The sequence below is a fragment of the Theropithecus gelada genome, chromosome 13 (assembly GCF_003255815.1).
Source record: "Theropithecus gelada isolate Dixy chromosome 13, Tgel_1.0, whole genome shotgun sequence".
Classification (NCBI taxonomy): domain Eukaryota; kingdom Metazoa; phylum Chordata; class Mammalia; order Primates; family Cercopithecidae; genus Theropithecus; species Theropithecus gelada.
In genome coordinates this window covers 51771372-51791979 of record NC_037681.1, presented here as the reverse complement: position 1 = coordinate 51791979, position 20608 = coordinate 51771372, and the positions used below count along the sequence as shown (strand labels likewise).

At 43.7% G+C, this 20608-nt stretch overlaps 1 protein-coding gene across 1 annotated transcript in view; it reads left to right on the top strand.

The window, feature by feature from the left end:
* The window catches only part of XDH (xanthine dehydrogenase), an 81862-nt gene that overhangs the window by 18055 nt on the left and 43199 nt on the right, over positions 1–20608 (top strand). The window contains exons 7-15 of the mRNA XM_025354288.1: positions 7935–8003; positions 8380–8466; positions 9908–10049; positions 10903–10995; positions 11606–11757; positions 13011–13104; positions 14756–14865; positions 17684–17868; positions 19378–19552. Coding sequence (XP_025210073.1) covers positions 7935–8003; positions 8380–8466; positions 9908–10049; positions 10903–10995; positions 11606–11757; positions 13011–13104; positions 14756–14865; positions 17684–17868; positions 19378–19552 — 1107 coding nt within the window. The remainder of the gene's footprint in view (positions 1–7934; positions 8004–8379; positions 8467–9907; positions 10050–10902; positions 10996–11605; positions 11758–13010; positions 13105–14755; positions 14866–17683; positions 17869–19377; positions 19553–20608) is intronic.

Sequence of the window (20608 nt, the reverse complement as noted above, 5' to 3'; positions counted from 1 at the left end):
TTACCTCCCTCAATTCAGCTACCTACAGCATAGAGCAGAGCAAGACTGAGAGCTCTGAGCAGCCAAAATGTCTGACACACAAAAGGTTCTCAGAAGCTAATGCATGTTCCTCATCGGAGGTCCCCAAGATGTTTCTTCAGAGCCTTTTTACTTTTATTTTACACACAGCTCTAACAAACTTGGTTATCTAGTTTTCCTGTCCACAGCACGCACTAGAAAGTGTGTGGAGGGTCAGGTAGAGGTGGGCACACTGCTCACAGCAAGAAGTGACCACACCTATTTGGCGACAAGGAAAGAAATGGAGGAACCATTAAACAGGTACAAGCAAGACTTCCAGTTTCCGGTCTGGCATGTAAGCAGCTTAGGAGTCTTTATTTCATCTAAACAAGAAGAAAAAAGCTGAACAAACTGAAGAATCAACAATTGTTTTTAGATCCATCAGAGGAATGAGGTCACAGGACAACTCATTGTCTAAAAAATTGGAGAGACAGACAGGCAGACATGGCACATCAGAGCAGAAACCCAGGAGCAAAAACCTCTGCAGGAATCTTTGCCAGGATAGGAAGATGTAAGTACTAACTGATGAACTGCTGGAGTTTATACCTGGATATAAACTACACAGGGATGTAGTCATGGAGGGGGTGCTCTACATCTTTGTGAGTTTTACCTCCAGACGGTCCACCAGGTCCTCACAGTAAATGCTGGAGAAAAATCTCCTTGTGTTTCTGGTAGGGAGTGGGAAAAATGAACCATTTTGGAATATACCAGAGTATTCTGTTCTTCTTAAAAAGGCCTGCCCTCAGGAGAAATTATTTTACCACAGCCTAAACTTCTGAGGTTATATTAGAGCCTAACCTACCTTGGGGAGGGGAAATATGCAACCCCCCGCCCGCTAGTCTTTCACCCGTGGGAAGGGAAATACACAAGCCCAGCCCCCTCCAGCCATCCTCTCCCACCAAATGGAGAAAAAAAAACCCTGAGAAGCACTTGTGAAGTTCACAGGCGAGGGGCACAAGCTCACCAAAAAACTGAGACTAATCCTAGGACTATACAATACTTCGCCCTCATATCTTACCAATAAATTAACTAAAGGCCTATTTACATCAGATCCTTTTAGCCAGTACATCATGTCCATCTTTCAACCAAAAATTATAAGGCATAGTCAAAGGCAAACACAATTTGAAGAGACTGAACAAGTAGCAGAACCAGAATCAAACAGGGCAGGAATGTTGGAATTAACAAAAGAGGAATTTTATAAAGCTATGGCTAGTATGCTAAGAGCTTTAATGGAAGAAAATAGATAACGTACTAGAACAGATCAATAATATAGGCAGAGAATGGACATTCTAAGAATTAAAAAGAAATGCTAGAGATTGAAAATACTTATACCAAATTGAAGACCACTTTCGGTGGGCTCATTAGTAGGCTGGACATGGCTGAGACAAGAATCTCTGATCTTGAGGATGTAACAATGCAAACTTTCAAAACCAAAAAACAGAGAAAAGGGAGTGAATGAAAACAAAACAGAAACAAATAAGAACTGTGTGATAACTACAAAAGGTGTAACATATGGGTAATGAGAATATCAGAAGAAGAAGAAAAAGAGAAAGGAAAAGCAGCAATATTTGAAACAATAATGACTGAGAATTTCCCAAAAGTAACGTCAGACTTTAAACCACAGTCAGGAAATTCAGAGAACACAAACCAGAATAAATACCAAAAAAACCAAAACCAAACAAAAACTACACCAAGGCATGTGATATTCAAACTTCAAAAAATCAAAGGTAAAGAAAAATGACTTGAAAGAAGCCAGAGGAAAACACCCCTCACCTACAGAGGAGCAAAGATAAAATTATATCTGACTTTTCCCAGAAACCATGCAAGCAAGAAGCATGGAGTAAAATACCTAAAGTGTTGAAAGAAAAAACCAAAGCACCTAAAATTCTGTAACCTCCAAAAGTATCCTTCAAAAGTGAGTGAGAAATATTTTCTCAAACAAAACTTGAGAGAATTTGTTGCCAGTAGACCTGTCTTGTAAGAAATATTAAAAGAAGTTCTTTAAAAAGAAGGAAAATGATGTAGGCCAGAAACTCAGATCTACATAAAGGAAGAGCATCAGAGAATGAATAAGTAAAGGTAAAATAAAAATTTTTATTTTTCTTGATCTTAATTGGTCTAACAGATAGCAATTTGTTCAAGATAATCATAGCAACAATGCATTTGTTTATGTGTGCAGATGTATATATATGTGTGCTTGTGTATAAGTAAAATGAATGACAACAATGATAAAACAAACAAGAGGGAAAAATTAGAAATACTTTGTTATTATAAGATACTATCACTACCTGTAAAGTGGCATAGTGTTATTTAAAAGTGGACTTGGATTAGTTAAAAATGTATACTGCAAACTCTAGGGCAACCACCAGAAAAAAAAAAAGAAAAAAGGAAGTATAATTGATATTTTATGAAAGGAAAGGAGATGAAATTATTTACAATGCTCAGTTAAAACCACAAAAGTCAGAAAATGTGTGAAAGACAAAACTAGAAGCAAAGAACAAGGATGACAAATAGAAAACAATAACAAATATGGTAGATACTAATCCAACTGTATCAATGATTACCTTTAATGTCAGTGATCTAAATATACCATTTAAAAGACAGACATTGTTAGAGTAGATGAAAATAACAAGACTCAACTATATGCTGTCTACAAGAAACCTACTTTAAATAAAAATACCACATAGATTAAAACTAAGTAAATGAAGAAAGGTAGACCATGATATACTAATCAAAAGAAAGTGGAAGTAGCATATTAATTTTGTACACAGCAAACTTCAGATCAAGAATAGTTACCAGAGAAAAAGAGGGGCCCTAAAATTAATAAAGGAATCAATACTTCAAGAAGACATAACAGTCCTTAATGTGTATGCACCTAACAAGAGAGCTTCAAAATACATGAGGCAAATGTGATGGAACTGCACAGACAAATAGATGAATCCATTATTATATGTGAAGACTTCAACACCCTTGTATCAGAAATGGACAGCACCAGGCGAAAAATCAGTAAGGACATAGGTGGACTCAACGGCACCATCAATTAATTGGATATAATGACATTTATAGACTACTTTAGCCAAAAACAGCAGAGAAGACATTTTTCTCAAGCTCACGTGGAATATTCACCTAGATGGACTACATTCTGTGCTATGAAACACACATTTATAAATTTAATTTGCATGAATAGAGATCATACAATGTCTGCTTTCAAACCAAAATGAAATTAAACTAGACATCAATAACAGAAAGATAGCTGGAAAACCCCCAAATGCTTGAAGATTAAACAACACAATTCAAAAGAACAGAGGTTCAAAAAGATAATCTCAAGAGAAATTTTAAAATATTTTGAATTAAATGAAATTGAAAATATAGCTTATCAAAATTTGTAAGATGCAGTGAAAACAATGCTGAGTAGGAAATTTATAATATTGAATGCATATATTAGAAAGGAAGATTAAAAATCAGTAATCCACCAGGCACGGTGGCTCACTCCTGTAATCCCAGCACTTTGGGAGGCTGAGGTGGGCAGACCACGAGGTCAGGAGTTCAAGACCAGCCTGACCAACATGGTGAAACCCCGTTTCTACTAAAAATACAAAAATTAGCCAGGCATGGTGGCACGCACCTGTAATCCTAGCTACTCAGGAGGCTGAGGCAGGAGAATCACTTGAACCCGGGAAGCAGAGGTTGCAGCGAGCCAAGATTGCACCATTGCATTCCAGCCTGGGTGACAGAGCGAGATTCCATCTCAAATATATAAATAAATAAAGTAATAAAAATAAAATACAAATAAAATCAGTAATCTGGGCTCCCACTTTAGAAAACTAGAAAAAAAAAGACTAATTAAATTCAAAGTAAGCTGAAGAAAAATAAAATTTGGAGCAAAAATCAATTTCATTGAAAACAGACAATCAATAGAGAAAATCAACATAACTGAAATTTGGTTCCTTAAAAAGACCAATAAAATTAATAAGTCTCTGACTAAGTTAACTAAGAAAAAAAAGAGAAGATACAAATTACTAATATCAAAATAAAAAGATATTACTATAGATCTCATGTACATTAAATGGATAATGAAGGAATATTAAGAACAACTCTATGCTCATACACTTGATAACCTAGATGAAATAAAATAATTCCTTGAAAGACGTAAGCTACCAAAACTCATACAAGTAGATAATCTGAATAGGCCTATAACTATTGAAGAAATTGAATCTTAATTAATAACCTTTAACACAGAAAGCACCAGGCCCAGATAGATTCACTGGTAAATCCTATCAAACATTTAAAAAAGAAATTATGTCAATTCTCTACAATCTCTTCCAGAAGATAGAATCAGAGGTAATACAAAAGTTAATCACTTTCCTATATAACAGCAATGAATAAGTGGAACTTGAAATTCAAAACACATTATCATTTATGTTTTACATTAGCACTCCCCAACAAATGAAATACTTAGGTATGAATCTAAAAAGTATGTACAAGATTTATGTGAGAGAAACTACAAAACTCTGATGAACAAAATCAAAGAACTAAATAAATGGAGAGAGATTTCTTTTTCATGAATAAGGAGACTGAACAAGTCAAGATGTCTGTTGTTCCCAACTTAGACTCAATGCAATCCCAAACAAAATCCCAGTAAATTATTTTTTGGCTATCAACAAATTGATCCTAAGGTTTATATGGAGAAGAAAAAGATCCAGAGTAGCCAACTCAATATTGAAGGAAAATAGAGAACAAAATCAGAGGACTGACACTATCCAATTTCAAGATTTACTAGAAAACTGCAGTAATCAAGACAGTGTAGTATGGACACAGTCCATACTACAAAAAGAATGGACAAAAGAACGGACAAAGAGATCAATGGAACAGAATAGAAAGCCCAGAAATAGACCAACATAAATAGAGTCAATTGATCTTTCACAAATAAGAAAAGGCAATACGATGGAGCAAAGATGATCTTTTTAACAAATGGAGCTGCAACAACTGGACATTCACATACAAAAAAAAAAATGAATCTAGACACAGACATTATACCCTTCTCAAAATGAATCATAAAACTAAATGTAAAACAATAAAACTCCTAGAAGATAACATAGGAGAAACCCTAGATGACCTTGGAATGATGACGACTTTTTAGATGCAACACCAAAGGCATGATCCATAAAAGAAATAATTATAAGCTGGGACTTCATTAAAATTTAATAACAGAAGAGTGAGGAGTCAAGCCATACACTGGGAGAAAAATATTTGCAAAAGACACATCTTGTAAAGTACTTATCCAAATATACAAAGAACTGATAAAACTCAGCAATAAGAAAATGAACAACTAAATTAAAAAATGGGTAAAAGACCTGCACAGCTAACTCACCAAAGAAGATATATGGATGGCCAGTAAGCATGTAAGTTCAACATCACATGTCATTAGGGAATTGCAAATTGAAAGAGCAGTGAAATACCACCACACGTCTATTAGAATGGTCAAATCCAAAACACCGACAACATCAGATTCTGGTGAGGATGTGGGGCAACATGAACTCTCATTCATTGCTGGTGAGCATGCAAATTGCACAACCACTGTGGAAGACAATTTGGCAGTTTCTTACAAAACTAAACATGTTTTACCATGCACCTCAGTGATCACACACCTTGGAATTGACGTAAATGAATTTAAAACTTATTGCCACATGAAAACCTGCACAGGAACGCTTACAACAACCTTACTCATAATTGCCAACACTTAGATGCAACCAAGATGTCCTTCAGTAGGTGAATAAACTGTAGAACGTCCAAACAATGGAATGTTAATTCAGTACCAAAATGAAAGGAGCTATCGAGCTACGAAAAGACATAGACAAACCTTAACTGCTACTACTAAGTGAAAGAAGTCAATCTTAAAAAGCTACACATCGTATGATATCAATTCTATGAAATTCTAGAAAAGACAAAACTATGGAGGCAGTAAAAAGACTAGTGGTTGCCAGAGATTAGGGGAAAGAGATGGATGAATAGTCAGGGCACAGAGGTTTTTTAGGGCAGTATAACTCTATTCTGTAAGATATCATAAGGGTGGACACATGTAATCACGCATTTGTCAAAACCAATGGAATGTACAACGCCAAGAGTGAACCTTCATATAAATTATGGGCTTTGGGTGATAATGATGGGTCAATGTGGGTCCATCAATTGTAACAAATGTACCATTTTTGAGGATGCTGAAGTGAGGCAGGTTGTGCATATATGTTGGGATAGGGGATATTTGGGAATTCTCTATATGTTCCACTCAGTTTTTTCTGTGAACCTTAAACCACTCTAAAAAAATAAAGCTTTTTTTTTTTTTTTTTTTTTTTAAAGGCACCAGAGCAGAAGTCTTAGCCTATTTAGTAAACTAGGAATCTCAAGAGGGTGGGGATGAGAAAATGTAGTCTTATCCAACCTCAATAGACCTGGAGGGCAGTGACGCATCACTGCACATCACAGTAATTTATGTCATTAACACACCAATGAATTATCAAGAAAATAGATCTAAGTAATAATGCGCTGGCACTTTGTCTGGAAAAGGCGCTTCTGTGAAATACGGCCTTCCTCAGGAGGGCCAGGTGAGTGGGGTTCAGGACTTTCACTTCAGGCAGGGCGGGGCATTTCCATGCCTCACTCCTCCAAGAAGAAACGTGAGAAGAGGCACTAAGAAACCTCTCTTTCTTCCTTTCTTTCTGTCTAAATAAAGAGGGGAAGTACAAGGTGGCTGGCTGGGGGTAGGCTCAGAATGGACAGAGCAGGTCTGGCGTCCAGTGCCGGAGCTGTGAATGCAGGAAGAGTCTGTACACGGAGCAGCATGTGCAGGTGGTGGGGTGAGTGGGGCGTTTCTCTCCTGATGCCACCGCCTGTCTGCTTACAACTCCTCCAAGGTCACACCTCCAGCGTCCCGTGAGCGCTTTCTTGGGGAAGCCATTGAGTTGTGAAACAGCCTCTGGGAAACGCCAGAACGGTATGGTGTCTCCTGTGGCTGACATGCAGAAGGACTGCTCCCGGCCTGCTTTTTCAGGAATTGACTACCCCAGTGCCTGGGGCAGAGCCTATGAGTTTTCCCTACTTTTTCATCTCAGCACAACTCCAGGACTCTGTCTTCTGAAGCCCTGAGCTGCAGATCGGTCAGCTGAGCACGCCCCTCCACCACCCTGCAATGCCTCAGTGCTGGGAGGTAGTGATTCTAGACTCTGTGTGTGGTCTGCCACTGGTATCCCAAGAGATCCTGAACAAGTCTTTCCCCAGAGATGCTGGGTGGTCTGACCTGCATACTTCCTCCAGAACAGACCCACAGCGAGCAATGAAGAGTGTTTACCTTTCTGGGAAGAAGTGCCTAATAAGCAGTAGGGAGGCCATTGGGCACACTGGCTGGACACAGTGCTGGGCCCAGCACCCGTCTTGGACATCCTTGGCAGGGTCCCGCAGAGAGTCCAGCCTGGGAGACACCAGCCACGCCCCATGGAACCTCACTGGTCTGGAAGTTGAGCCTCTTGAGTCTTGAGAGAGCCAATGGGAATATCCCTCATAGACACTTCCTGAGGAAGCAGCACTGAAGAAGAGAAACGGGCATAAGGGATGGGTTTTGATAAAGTAGGACCTAGTTTTTATGGATAAAATTTCCTGAAATTCAGTGACCTTGTTGCTCCTATTTGTTTAATCTACGTTAGCCAAGCAAGAGGGAATGTAGCTGAGGCCTCCACTCCGCACGACGGGCAGGTAGGATGCCCCTGCTGTTCATGCTGGGACAGGCATCAGAGCTGGAGTGTTTTGGATATTAATAATCTAGGTTCCTTAGCTTCTGTGAATACTCTTTGTAAATACCCTTGTGCAGATGTTCTTCATCTCTCTAGGATGGTGGATGCTGCGGAGGAGATGGGAACAATCCAAACTGCTGCATGAGCCAGAAGAAAGACCACTCGGTAAGTGAGTTCTTCTCCCCCTGGAAGCCTGGGGGTAATCTGAGACTTAGAGGAGTCGGTACACAAGCTCCATGTCCCTGGCAGTGGGGCCTGGAAAAGGAACCTACGGTGAGTCAGCGATGGCAGACTCACCGTAGATAAGTCTACGTAGACTACTACGTAGTCTGCCCTTGTAGATGGGGATGGTGATGGTGCACATTAGCCCCAGGTCCTCTAACTGAGACCCTCTCATTCCTGCCTCCCAGGGATTACCTGCTCCTCTTGCACCCTGCAGGGGGCTGGGAATGAGCTGGCTGGAAGGAAAGGCTGAATTGGTCCTCTTGGGTGTTTGAAAGGAGGGGATACTGCCCCATCTACCTGTTCTCTTTCCCCGTAGGTCAGTCTCTCACCATCTTTATTCAAGCCAGAGGAGTTCACGCCCCTGGATCCCACCCAGGAGCCCATTTTTCCCCCAGAGTTGCTGGTAGGTGATGCCTCAGGGACAGGCCCAGCTGAGTCTGTACTGTGAGTCCCTGGAGACCTGCTTTATTTTCATACCCACTGGGAACTTTGTGTCTTTCTTGTCCTTTAGGTTTCAGCTTAAATTTCCCTTCCACTTTCTGACATCCCCTAGGTTGAGTCTCTGCTATGTGTGCCCACAGTCCCTGCACTTCTGATCATGTGTGTCACATTTACAGTTACTAATTTGATGTCTGTGTTCCTTGCTAAATGACAAGCCCCATGAGGATAGGGACTGGCTCTCTGGGCACACTGTGTAGCATAGCAGGTGCACTATAACCATTTGTTGATCTCCTGCCTATGTCTAATACATAAGCACCCCAAGAAACCTATTCCCTCTATAAGCAATCCATTTATTTAAGAAAAAACAAAACAAAACAACAAAAAAGAGAGCTTTCTTCAAAGGACTTGATCTGCAGCTCACTGTTCTGTCTTAAGGAAACCCCCTCACACCCACTTTATCACCGTCACTCTAATATTTATGGCAACAAAAGAATCAAGCCACTCAGAGTTTTTGAACTGCATGCTTCTCAGGGTGTTGAGCTCATGCAAACTGCCTTGTAGCTTCAGCAGGCCAGAGAGAATGGCTTTGTAGTAGGCCACCAGCAGATCTTTCTCTGGACTGTGAAACTTTGAAAATACTGGCAGTTTTATTTGAGGGCTTCGTTCTCAGCCCAGTGTCACCCTGCAAGCACTAAAGCCAGCCTTCCTAGGCATCGCCTTATAACAAACCCTTCCTTCCTTCCTCCTTCCTTCCTTCCTTCCTTCCTTCCTTCCTTCCTTCCCTATAACAAACCCTTCCTTCCTTCCTTCCTTCCTTCCCTATAACAAACCCTTCCTTCCTTCCTTCCTTCCTTCCTTCCTTCCTTCCTTCCCTATAACAAACCCTTCCTTCCTTCCTTCTTTCCTTCCTTCCTTCTTTCCTTCCTTCCTTCCTTTCTTCCTCCTTCCTTCCTTCCTTCCCTCCCTCCCTATAACAAACCTTTCCTTCCTTCCTTCCTTCCTTCCTTCCTTCCTTCCTTCCTTCCTTCCTTCCTTTCTTCCTTCCTTCCTTTCCTTCGTTCCCTTTTCATGCCTTGTCCGTGGTGCCCCCTGGAGACAGTAAGGGGAACTGCAAGGAATCTGGGCTTTCAGCCAGGTCTGTTGGAGACCTCAGGATCTTCTTTCACCAGTGAAAATGAGGCTCATACTGCCTCCTTCATGGAGGTCTTGTAGAGACTAAGCATATATTTAATAGTCCCAGTGGAGTTCCTGCCTTTGAACATATTACTTCCCCTTGCTTCTTCCTGATGGATATTTTCATTCTGAATGTCAGTAAAACATCCCATTGTGGACTTAAAGCAATTTATAAGAGGAATGATGGTAGGAAGAGGAATACAGTGTAGTAAGAAAACTGCATTTCCCAGAGGCTGAAAGACACTCCTCAGAAGCAGCTGCGATTTGAAGGGGAGCGTGTGACGTGGATACAGGCCTCAACCCTCAAGGAGCTGCTGGACCTCAAGGCTCAGCACCCCGATGCCAAGCTGGTGGTGGGGAACACGGAGATTGGTAAGGGCCGGGGAGGCTGCCCTGGGGCTACCAGGGGGCCTAGGGGTGTTTCTAGGTCTTCTTGCCCATCCTTACCTCCCCCTGACCTTACTTGCCTCTGCACCCTACCCCTCTGCCCCACTGACTGTCTAGAGCCCACCAGAAAGCCCTGTACACTCCAGTTCCTGCAAAGGCCCGTGGCTGTGGAGTCCCACAGGCCTGGCTCAGCCCCTTGCTGGATGTGTGACCTCAGAAAAGTTGCTGGGACCTGGAGGACAGATTTGAAGTTTTCCCTCTCATTTTCCTTTTTTGTTTTAATGTTAAATTTTCATGTTTTTATTACGATTATACCCCAACATGAATAACCATTCCAGTACTGAAATTTGGCTATTCTTAGCTGTGTGATTTGGGCAAGAAACTTAACCTTTCTGTGCCTCAGCTTCTTCATCTATAAACAGAAAAATCATGGTACCTCGTAGGGTTGTTGTAAGGATTAAATAAGTTAAAATAGGGAAAGTGCTTGGAAGGGTTCCTGACATACCTTAATTTCCTGTGTTTCCTAATGTTGTCCACACACACACACACACACACACACACACACACACGAGTGAATTGAAACTCATTTCATTTGAATTCAGATAGGTTTTTTGAGAGGGAAAGAAAGACCTAGTTTTGGGCGGACAGTCCAAAGACTACATCTAATCCCACCCCTGGTCTACTGAGTTTCCTATTCCCAGACACCTACAGTCACCAGGGAGCATATTATGATTGTGAATATGTCATATATCCTGTGTGTAATGGTGAGAAAAGCTGCTAAGTCCTGCCCTGGTGATACAACAATGGGCCTACAACTTCAGCTCCTGTTTCTCTCTAGGCATTGAGATGAAGTTCAAGAATATGCTGTTTCCTATGATCGTCTGCCCAGCCTGGATCCCTGAGCTGAATTCAATAGAACATGGACCCGAGGGTAAGGGGAGGTTCACTCCAAGCTCATGGAGGGGTTATGAGGCTGGGGATAGGTTACACGATGGGTGACAGGTGTCAGGGTGGCCTCCCCATTGGCTCTGGCTGCCCCCTGCTACTCCTGGGGCTCGTCTTGCATGGGGAAAAGCGGGAGAGACCCCATTCACTGCCTTTTCTCCACCAAACATCCATGGTAGGGTGCCAATGGGCAAGAGGCTGTGGGATCTTCCATCATTTTCTCAATTCTGGCTACACATTAGAATCACTCATCCGGGGGTGGGGAGGTGGGGGTTGTGCTTGAGTGCTTTTGAAAAGCATGCTAGGACGTCACCTTCAGAGATTCTGATTTTAATGCGTTGAGAACTACTGGTTTAGAGGAAAGAGCATCGGTTGCAGGATCAAGAGGCCTAAGTTTGAGTACTGGCTCTTTTATTAGCTGTGTAGCATTGGTTAAGTCACTCAACCGCTCTGGGCCCTAATTTCCTCATCCATGTAAAGCTGTGAGTCCTGATTCAGCCTTGCTCGGGTTGCTGGAAAGCTTCAGAGGAGCTGTGCATGAAAGCCTCTTCTGAACTGTGGGAAGAATTGCTGGGATTCCGAATGTGTGTTCCCAGGTATCTCCTTCGGAGCTGCTTGCCCCCTGAGCATTGTGGAAAAGACCCTGGTTGATGCCGTTGCTAAGCTTCCTGCCCAAAAGACGGAGGTGTTCAGAGGGGTCCTGGAGCAGCTGCGCTGGTTTGCTGGGAAGCAGGTCAAGTCTGTGGCGGTGAGTCGCTGTCAGGAGCAAGCGAGGCCCGTAGGACGGAGCTTTCATCTGAAAGCAGGGCGGCCAGACTCTCACTTGCGTCAGTGCAGTGGGCCTCAAACTTTAGTGCTTAGAGTTGCCTGGGAGGAGCAGTGCTTGTTAAAGTGCAGATTCCTGGGCCCCACCCTCAGAGATTCTGATACGTGAGTCTGGGAGATAGCCCAGCTCTTCAGGTGCTTCTGATGAAGGTGGTCTGTGGGGCACCCTGGGAAACGCGCTCCACGACTCATGGGCTTCATGCTGTGGTTGCAGAGATGAGGCTTCCTGCCTCCCTCCCCTTTCCTGAGCTTGGCTGAGCCAAACAGTAGGTGAATAAGAGATATGCTAGGGAGAAGCCAGAATTGGGAGGGAAATTTCCTTTCCGAGCTATGGGGAGAACCAGAGACAGAGCCCTCCGACAGAGGGAGGAATCCACCTGTGGATTATTCAGTCAGCCTTCAGACGAGTCCCCACATTCCCAGTTTGCAAATGGTGGCGTTCAAACACCCTATGCCAGTGGAAGCTCTTCACAACAGCTTATGGTGTTGGAAGAAAAACGGTCCCTGCCATTTTTTAATTGTTTTTTAAATTAAAACAAAACAGCCTACACCTGTTCCTCCCAGCCCCCACCCCAAGTACCTGTCACTTCTGATGATAGATTAGGAGATATAAACGCAGAAACTCTACCAAGTTCCCTAGTTCTGCTAAAATCTACTTCCAGAAAGAATTTCGTTGTCATTGTGCAACTGATTTTCTTCCTGTTTTCTAATAATGAGAACCCTGTATCTGATTCTTCTTACATTTTTTTTGCCAAGTTACCAGGAAGTTCAGATCCAAATAGGGCAAATTGTTCAACCTTAAGTCTTCCTCCTCTCTTTCCTTGATCTTTATCTTCTATTTTATTACCTCTATATGGCCTCTGTGATAAATTACCTCAATCCTTTCGGGAAAAGGTTGGGTGAAATCATCAATCAAACAAACACACACACTTAAAGGGGCTTCCCTGCTAAAATTTTAGAGTTGGGATCCAATCTCAAGTGTTCTGATTTCAAATTTTGTGCATTTTTCAGAATGCCTAAGTTCTCACTGTGCTGTTATTGTGACTACAGTAGACACAGGTCCTCAGGGGTGTGCCTGCAGCAGGGGTCACCTGGCTGCCCTGGGTTCAGAAGCCTGCTGCGTGAGCAGGGGTTTCCTGGGGTGGGCTCTCACTGCATGCTCTCTGCTTGTTTTAGTCCATTGGAGGGAACATCATCACTGCCAGCCCCATCTCCGACCTCAACCCTGTGTTCATGGCCAGTGGGGCCAAGCTGACACTTGTGTCCAGAGGTGAGCTGCCTGAAGCAGAGGTCCAGGAAGAAGGACTTGGGGGAGAAAAGTCTCACCAGATAGGTCATTTTCTGGAGAAACAGAGTTCAAAGTTCAGCGACCCAGCTTTCCCTAAGGTCTGGATCCAGGGAAGCAAGGAAAATGTACCCGGTTTGGGGGACAGGAAAGCTGGACCTTTCCTTTGTAGAGAATTCACAGCAGGTACTGCTATCTGGATGCCTTACCTACTGGGGTACTGGGGCTGGGATGCACTGGCTCACCACAGCCTGTTGTTGGATCTTCAGGAATTCTGTGAGCCATCTGTGAAACAGTTATTAATAAAAATCAGGCCAGGTGCGGTGGCTTATGCCTGCAATCCCAGCACTTTGAGAGGCCGAGGTGAGAGGATTACTTGAGGTCAGGAGTTCAAGACCAGCCTGGCCAACATGGTGAAACCCCATGTCTACTAAAAACACTAAAATTAGCCAGGTGTGGTGGTGTGCGCCTTTAGTCCCAGCTACTTGAGAGGCTCTCAGGAAAATCACTTGAACCTGGGAAGTGGAGGTTGCAGTGAGCCAAGATCTCACCACGGCACTCCAGCCTGGGTGACAGAGTGAGACCCTGTCTCCAAAAATAAAAATAAAAATAAAGTTGTGTAAAATTACAATGAAATAAATTATATTCAAAACAAAAGGAATAAATACTCAAAATTCATCGCTTCCTAATTACTTCATTTTGCTGTTATCAGTGCTCTTGGAGTTATTTGCCTCTGTCTGTCTGTACGGTGGACATGCTGTACAATTATGTGCTCCTGTGAATCTCTGCCTTGTCAGAGGGTCCCCGAAACCACCCCAGCTCTGATATTCGCTGAGAGGATTCAGCATGCCGTCATATTCCGGGCTATGACTTATTATAGCAGGAGGATGCAAAATCAGCAAAGGGAAAAGATACATGGGAGCAAAGTCTGGAGGAACTAGGCCCAATTTTCCAGAGACTTCTCCCAGCGGAGTCACACAGTGCATGCTAAATTCCTCCAGCAATAAGTTGTGACAACACAATTGATGCCTTGCCTACCAGGGAAGCTTGTTAGAGGCTCAGCGCCTGGGGTTTTCTCGGGAGCTTGTCATATAGGCAGCCTCTACTAGCATGTGCCCAAAGTCTAGACTCCCAGAAGGAAAGCAGGGGTTCAGCATAAACTATTGTTTGTACAGATAATTTAGGCACAGTGAGCTGTTCTATCATGGAGCACTGGGGACCCTTCTGAAGTACAAGTTCCCAAGGGTCAGCCTTGTAAGCAACCCCTACAGAGGAGAGCAGTCCAGGTTGCTGTGCTCTTTCCCGCCTTCTTCCCAGTTTCGCATTCAGTGATGCAACTTTTGTGGCCTGAAATTGGCTATTGGAAGTATTTACACCACACAGATTGGCAAATGCTATAAACCAGGGCTTTTCCCCCCACACGGAACTGGTCGTTAAAGATTCACCAACACACTATTGCTTAAGGATGCTTAAGGATTTCAAGTGGAGGATTTGGCCCCAGTTGTGCCAGTCATTCCCTCTGACTGTGGGCATTGGAGACCAGCATGAAGAATCCCACTGATGGTTGCCCTTTGCTCCCCATGGGGTTCCCAGCCTGTCCCTCACGTTGGCTCCTCTTCATCTTGCTTCTGTACAGGCACCAGGAGAACTGTTCCAATGGACCACACATTCTTCCCTGGCTACAGAAAGACCCTGCTGAGCCCGGAGGAGATACTGCTCTCCATAGAGATCCCCTACAGCAGGGAGGTGAGATGTTGGCGGTGGTTCCAGGCTCTGCTCAAATGAGTCCTACTGCCAGGCTCTAGACAAAGAGATCAGAATCTGCCTCAGGGACCAACGTGAGCCTCTCTCAACCTTTACAGTGATGATTTTTCTCTCTGAACTTTGCCTCTATTGAACCAACCATATTCCTTTCTGGACAATGAGAAGTTGCAGGACAGGAGTCCACATGGCATGGACTGTGGAACCAGCTGGCTAGAAACTTAGTCCTGAGTGAGTCATTTCACCTTTCTGAGCCCCAATTCCCTCATCCGTAAAATGGGCACCATGTCACTTACTATACGGGTTATTGTGAGGACTGAAAATAAATAATTCATAAGGTTCCTGGTGATGCCTAGAAGCCAGTGGAGATGACCAGCAGCTAACAACAGAATTCCAAGAACACATCTAGCTGTCAAGGCTTCCTGCCCATGTCAGAGGAAATTTGCTTTTCCGTGGTGAAGAATGTGGGGTTCATGTGCTGCATGAAGCAGCTGCCTGTGGCTCAGACCATATGCTGACCTTAGACTTGATGAGGTGTTGCTTCGGTGACCTCACTGTGGATTGGTGCGGATGGATTCCTGCTTCATGAGTGGCTCTTCTGGCCTGTCAGGGCAGGTCTGGGCACCACTGGCTGCCTTACTCTTTGTTCCCTGGGGCCTGTGATGTCGTGACCTGGTGTGGGTCTTTCCTCTCCTAGCAGCTGCCAGCTCACAACACATTCCAAAAAGGCCTGTCAGAAAAGGCATCTGGGAGAGGCTTGGGGAGCCGCTGTCAGGGAGAGTAAAGTTTCCCACAGCCGGCGCTTTAGTGAGTGTTCTAAGGCATGTTTTGCCCTTGGTAATTTTGACCTCCTTAATGAGAATGCTAATTAAATTAGAGCAATTATATCCCTGAGGTGGTTTCTTAATGGTTTTCTAGCTTGTCTGTATAGACCATTTTGAGCAGTGATTCCCAGCGTTTTGAATTTCACAGTTCAGTAATTTTTTTTTTAATTGTGAGCGATGAAAGGGGGAGGAAACAGGTGTAGCTCTATTCAGTTTTTATTTGCCAGATATGGTCATTAACAAAATACATCCTTCCATAAAAGAAAAGAGATTTTAATACCCAGAATTAGGAAACTCTCAAGAAAGGATATTGTCAACCTGCCACTGACAGTTCACTGTACCCAGAAAGAATGTCCCCATGGACAGGCACAGTCCTGGGAGCGAGCACCTGGGACCTCTGTTCCAGAACAAAGGTCAAACTCTGGGCTCAGTGCCCCAGAGCCGTGCTTGACATCCAAGCTGTGCTAGCTTTGTCATCAGGAGGGGGCTCCATGGCTTCTTCAGAGAAAAGCCTGTGGCTATTTGGGGGCCTCAACGGTGGGCCTCATTGTGCTTTTTCCAATAGATCTCCTCTCCCTAAACATGCTAATTTTATTGTTCAACAGAATTTGCGGTGCCAGAGTGAGTACAGACCTAAAAAGGAACCTGACACAGAAAGAGCTTGAAGTCAGGTGGCTCTTACCTGGAAAATAACTCATGCTCTCCTCCTATCCTTAAAGACAGATCCTAGCTCAAACTCAGGAAGCAAAATGTGTTTAAAGTGCAAGGGGGCCGGGCGCGGTGGCTCACGCCTGTAATCCCAGCACTTTGGGAGGCTGAGGCAGGCGGATCACAAGGTCAGGAGATCAAGACCATCCTGGCTAACACGGTGAAACCCCATCTCTACTAAAACTGCAAAAAATTAGCCGGGTGTGGTGGTGGGCACCTGTGGTTCCAGCTACTCGGGAGGCTGAGGCAGGAGAATGGTGTGGGCCTGGGAGGCGGAGCTTGCAGTGAGCTGAGATCGCGCCACTGCACTACAGCCTGGGCGACAGAGCAAGACTCCGTCTCAAAAAAAAAAAAAAAAAAAAAGTGCAAGGGCAGTGATTGTTGCATAGTGTGATAGTGATATTTTCTTTTAGCAAGACTTCTTTCTGTCTTTCTGTCTTTCTTTCTTTTTCTTTTCTTTTTTCTTTTTCTTTTTCTTTTTTTTTTGAGACAGAATCTCACCCTGCCTGCTGGCCTAGGCTGGAGTGCAGTGGCATGATCATGGCTCACTGCGGCCTCAACCTCCCAGGCTCAAGTGATACTCCCACTTCACCCTCCCAAGTAGCTGAGACCGCAGGAGTGCGCCACCACACCTGGCAATTTTTTTCTTTTTTTGTAGAAATAGGGCCTCACTATGTTGCCTAGGCTGGTTGAACACTTGGCTTCAAGCACTCCTCCTGCCTAGGCCTCTGGGATTACAGACGTGAGCCACTGTGCCCGGGGTTCTTTCACCAAGATTTCTGAATGATGCCAACAGACTGGTGGGAGGGGCAGATTGGAGAGGGCACTGTGAAGGCCACAAGCAGAGGATGCCAAGGGCCAAACAGTCTCAGTCCCCAGAGAGGCTGGGGGGGCACTGATAGTGGGCACCAGGGTGGGGAAGGTAAAGGGGATGAGGGGTCTCTGAGGAGCCTTTGTGAAAGCACACTTCCTCCCCTGCAGCTGTTGTTCAATGGAGACCACCCAGTTCTACTTTGTCCCTGACCCTCAGCTTTTCTGACTAGCAGGGAGAAATCCTGTTTTTTTTCCAGCTTCTGGGAATGCTGTTTGGAACCTCTCCTAAACAGGTGGTAATCAGTTACGTTTGATCTTTGATTCCTGGGGCCAGTTCACACACTGATGTGTGATGGTGTTATCCCCTCACCCCACCTCATAGCCCTGTGGTTTGGGTCTTCCATTTGCAGCCCCTGCAAAGCAAGGTGGAAAACAGGCACCTTCCTATTCTCTTTTAGGGGGAGTATTTCTCAGCATTCAAGCAGGCCTCCCGGAGAGAAGATGACATTGCCAAGGTAACCAGTGGCATGAGAGTTTTATTCAAGCCAGGAACCACAGAGGTAGAGGAGCTGGCCCTTTGCTATGGCGGAATGGCCAACAGAACCATCTCGGCCCTCAAGACCACTCAGAGGCAGCTTTCCAAGTAAGAGCTAACAGCAGAATAAAACTGCTGCTACTGTTGCTGCTACTAATAGTATCATTATTACTGCTGCTGCTGCTATGACTACCAGTAGTATTACTATTGCTGCTACTACTACCATAACTACTGCTACTGCTGCTACTATTGCTACCACTTCTACTTCTACTATAACCACAGTTGCTACTACTACTACTACTATTACTAATACTACTAGTAGTATTACTGCTAGTATTGCCATTGCTATGCTATTACCATTGCTGCTACTACTATTATTAATACTATTGTTACTGTTACTGCAACTATAATTAATATTATCATTGCTGCTACTCCAGCTGCTTCTACTACTAGAACTACTGCTGTTACTCATTATTGCTATCACTATGACTACTGTTGCTACTACTATCACTACAGCTACAATCACTGCTGCAATTCCTACTGTCACTATTATGATTAGTATTATTGCTGTTATTACTATTACTACTACTGCTGCCTCTTCTACTACTTGTTCTGTTAGTACTACTACTACTATTATTAGTGTTATACTAGTGTTTTACTAATACCATTACTGCTGCTACTATTATTGCTACTGAAATTACTACTACTACTACTACTGTTACTGTTACTATGACTATGACTATGGCTACTAGTATTGCTGCTACTACTATTACTACTAACAGTAGTATTACTGCTGTTATTGATGCTGCTGATACTATGACTGCTACTTTCTGGCATTGCTTCTGTTACTACTATTATTACTACTGTTGCTGTTGATTCTATTACAACTTCTTCTATGACTTTTACTACTTCTACTACTACTATCTATATTGCTACAATTACTGCAACTATTATTGCTGTTGATAGTATTATTACTAGTAGTATTGATGCTGATGCTACTACTACTGCTCTGTAATTACTACTATTGCTACCACAATGGCTGTGATTAGTACTACTGCTACTACTATTACTATTATTATGGTTATTATATAACAGAAATTGTACCAAGCACTTTACTAGCATTATCCTAGGAAATCCTTACAGCACCCACATAAGATCGATAAAGCTTAACTTGGAGTTTGGTTCCTTGGTTCCAAAATTCCTGGCTTTGTCATTTACCAAATAGGTAACATAAGTCAAGTTACTTAGCCTCCCTGTGCCTCAGTTTTCTCATTGGTAAATGGGTATACGAATTTTCCCTACTACATTTTAAAATTTAAATTAAAAGTGAGAATTCACATAAAACAATTAAGATGTTGCCTGGCACATTGTGAGGATTTGATAGATTTTAACTGTTATGACTTTGATGGTCTTTTAAAATTGCATCTGTTTTTAAAGATGAGGAAACAGAGGCTCAATGAGGTTAATTTAAGTTGCCTAAAGTCACCCAACTCTAAGTATCCAAGCCGAATTTTGAACCAAGCTTTGTACAGCTCTGAGGCTCTGGGCACACAGCTCTACACAAAGGGATGTGGAGGGTTGGGCAGTAGTGCTGTCCCATGCGCTGCACTCTGGCAGGCTCTGGACGGAGGAGCTGCTGCAGGACGTGTGTGCAGCCCTGGCGGAGGAGCTGCATCTGCCTCCCGACGCCCCTGGTGGCATGGTGGACTTCCGGCGCACCCTCACCCTCAGCTTCTTCTTCAAGTTCTACCTGACAGTCCTTCGGAAGCTGGGCCAAGAGAACCCAGAAGACGTGAGTGGGGCCTGGCCAGGCACTGGCTCTCTGTAGCATGTTTGGGGATATAAGAAGTTGGTCTGGGTAGTAAACTTACTCCTGTCCTCCAGACATCTGAGGGCAGAATAGCAGGGACCAGGGTCACAGCACAAGAATCATGGAAATGGGAGTGACCAGCTGGCTTAGAGGCAGAGTGCTGGGCTGGGCTTTGGGGACACAGGTTCTTGCCCTGTAATCTCAGCTACTCAGGAAGCTGAGGCAGGAGAATCGCTTGAACTTGGGAGGCAGAAGTTGCAATGAGCCAAGATTGTGCCATTGCACTCCAGCCTGGACTATGAGAGAGAAACTCTGTCTAAAAAAAAAAAGAAAAGAAAAGAAAAGAAAAAAGAAAGAGAAAAAAAGAAAGGGAATGCAGAGTGTGATAAGTACGTAGGGTGGAATGGGAATGTCAGGTGGGGCTGCAATAGCCAGGAGGCCATGGAATGCATAGGATGTGCCCTCAAGAGAGGATGCAGGCTAAGATGGGGCCCAGCTCCTGAGATTTGTTCACCAAGAATTTCTTTTGCATTTATCCTACGCCAGGTTGCACGAGGTGCTAGGGGACAACACAGTGTGGGGGAGAACGTGGACAATAAAGGCCACACTTGGGAGACAACTGCGGAGATGGAGTGTGGAGGGGGCCCAAAGTGGAGAGGATGTCACTGATGCAGGGACAGCAGAGATAAATCCCTCTTTAAAAAAAAAAAAAACAACTTTAAAAATACAGGATTGGATAAAGAAAACCTAAAATTACCTTACTCTCAAATCCCAGAGAAAACCACTGCTAAGAATTTTGGTTATTTCCTCTGATCTTTTTTCCTGCATTTATCTGTCCATCTATCTGTTATACTGTTTGTCTGCGCCATCTCTCTCTCTCTGTTTCTAGCTGTCCTTCCATCCATCTATCAACACCTATCATCTTCCTATCTTTTGATGTGGATATATTATTTTCTAAATAGACTTGGGACCACACTGCACATAGAACTTTAAATTCCCCTTTGCTTCCATTGGGATTATATCGTGAACATTTTCCAT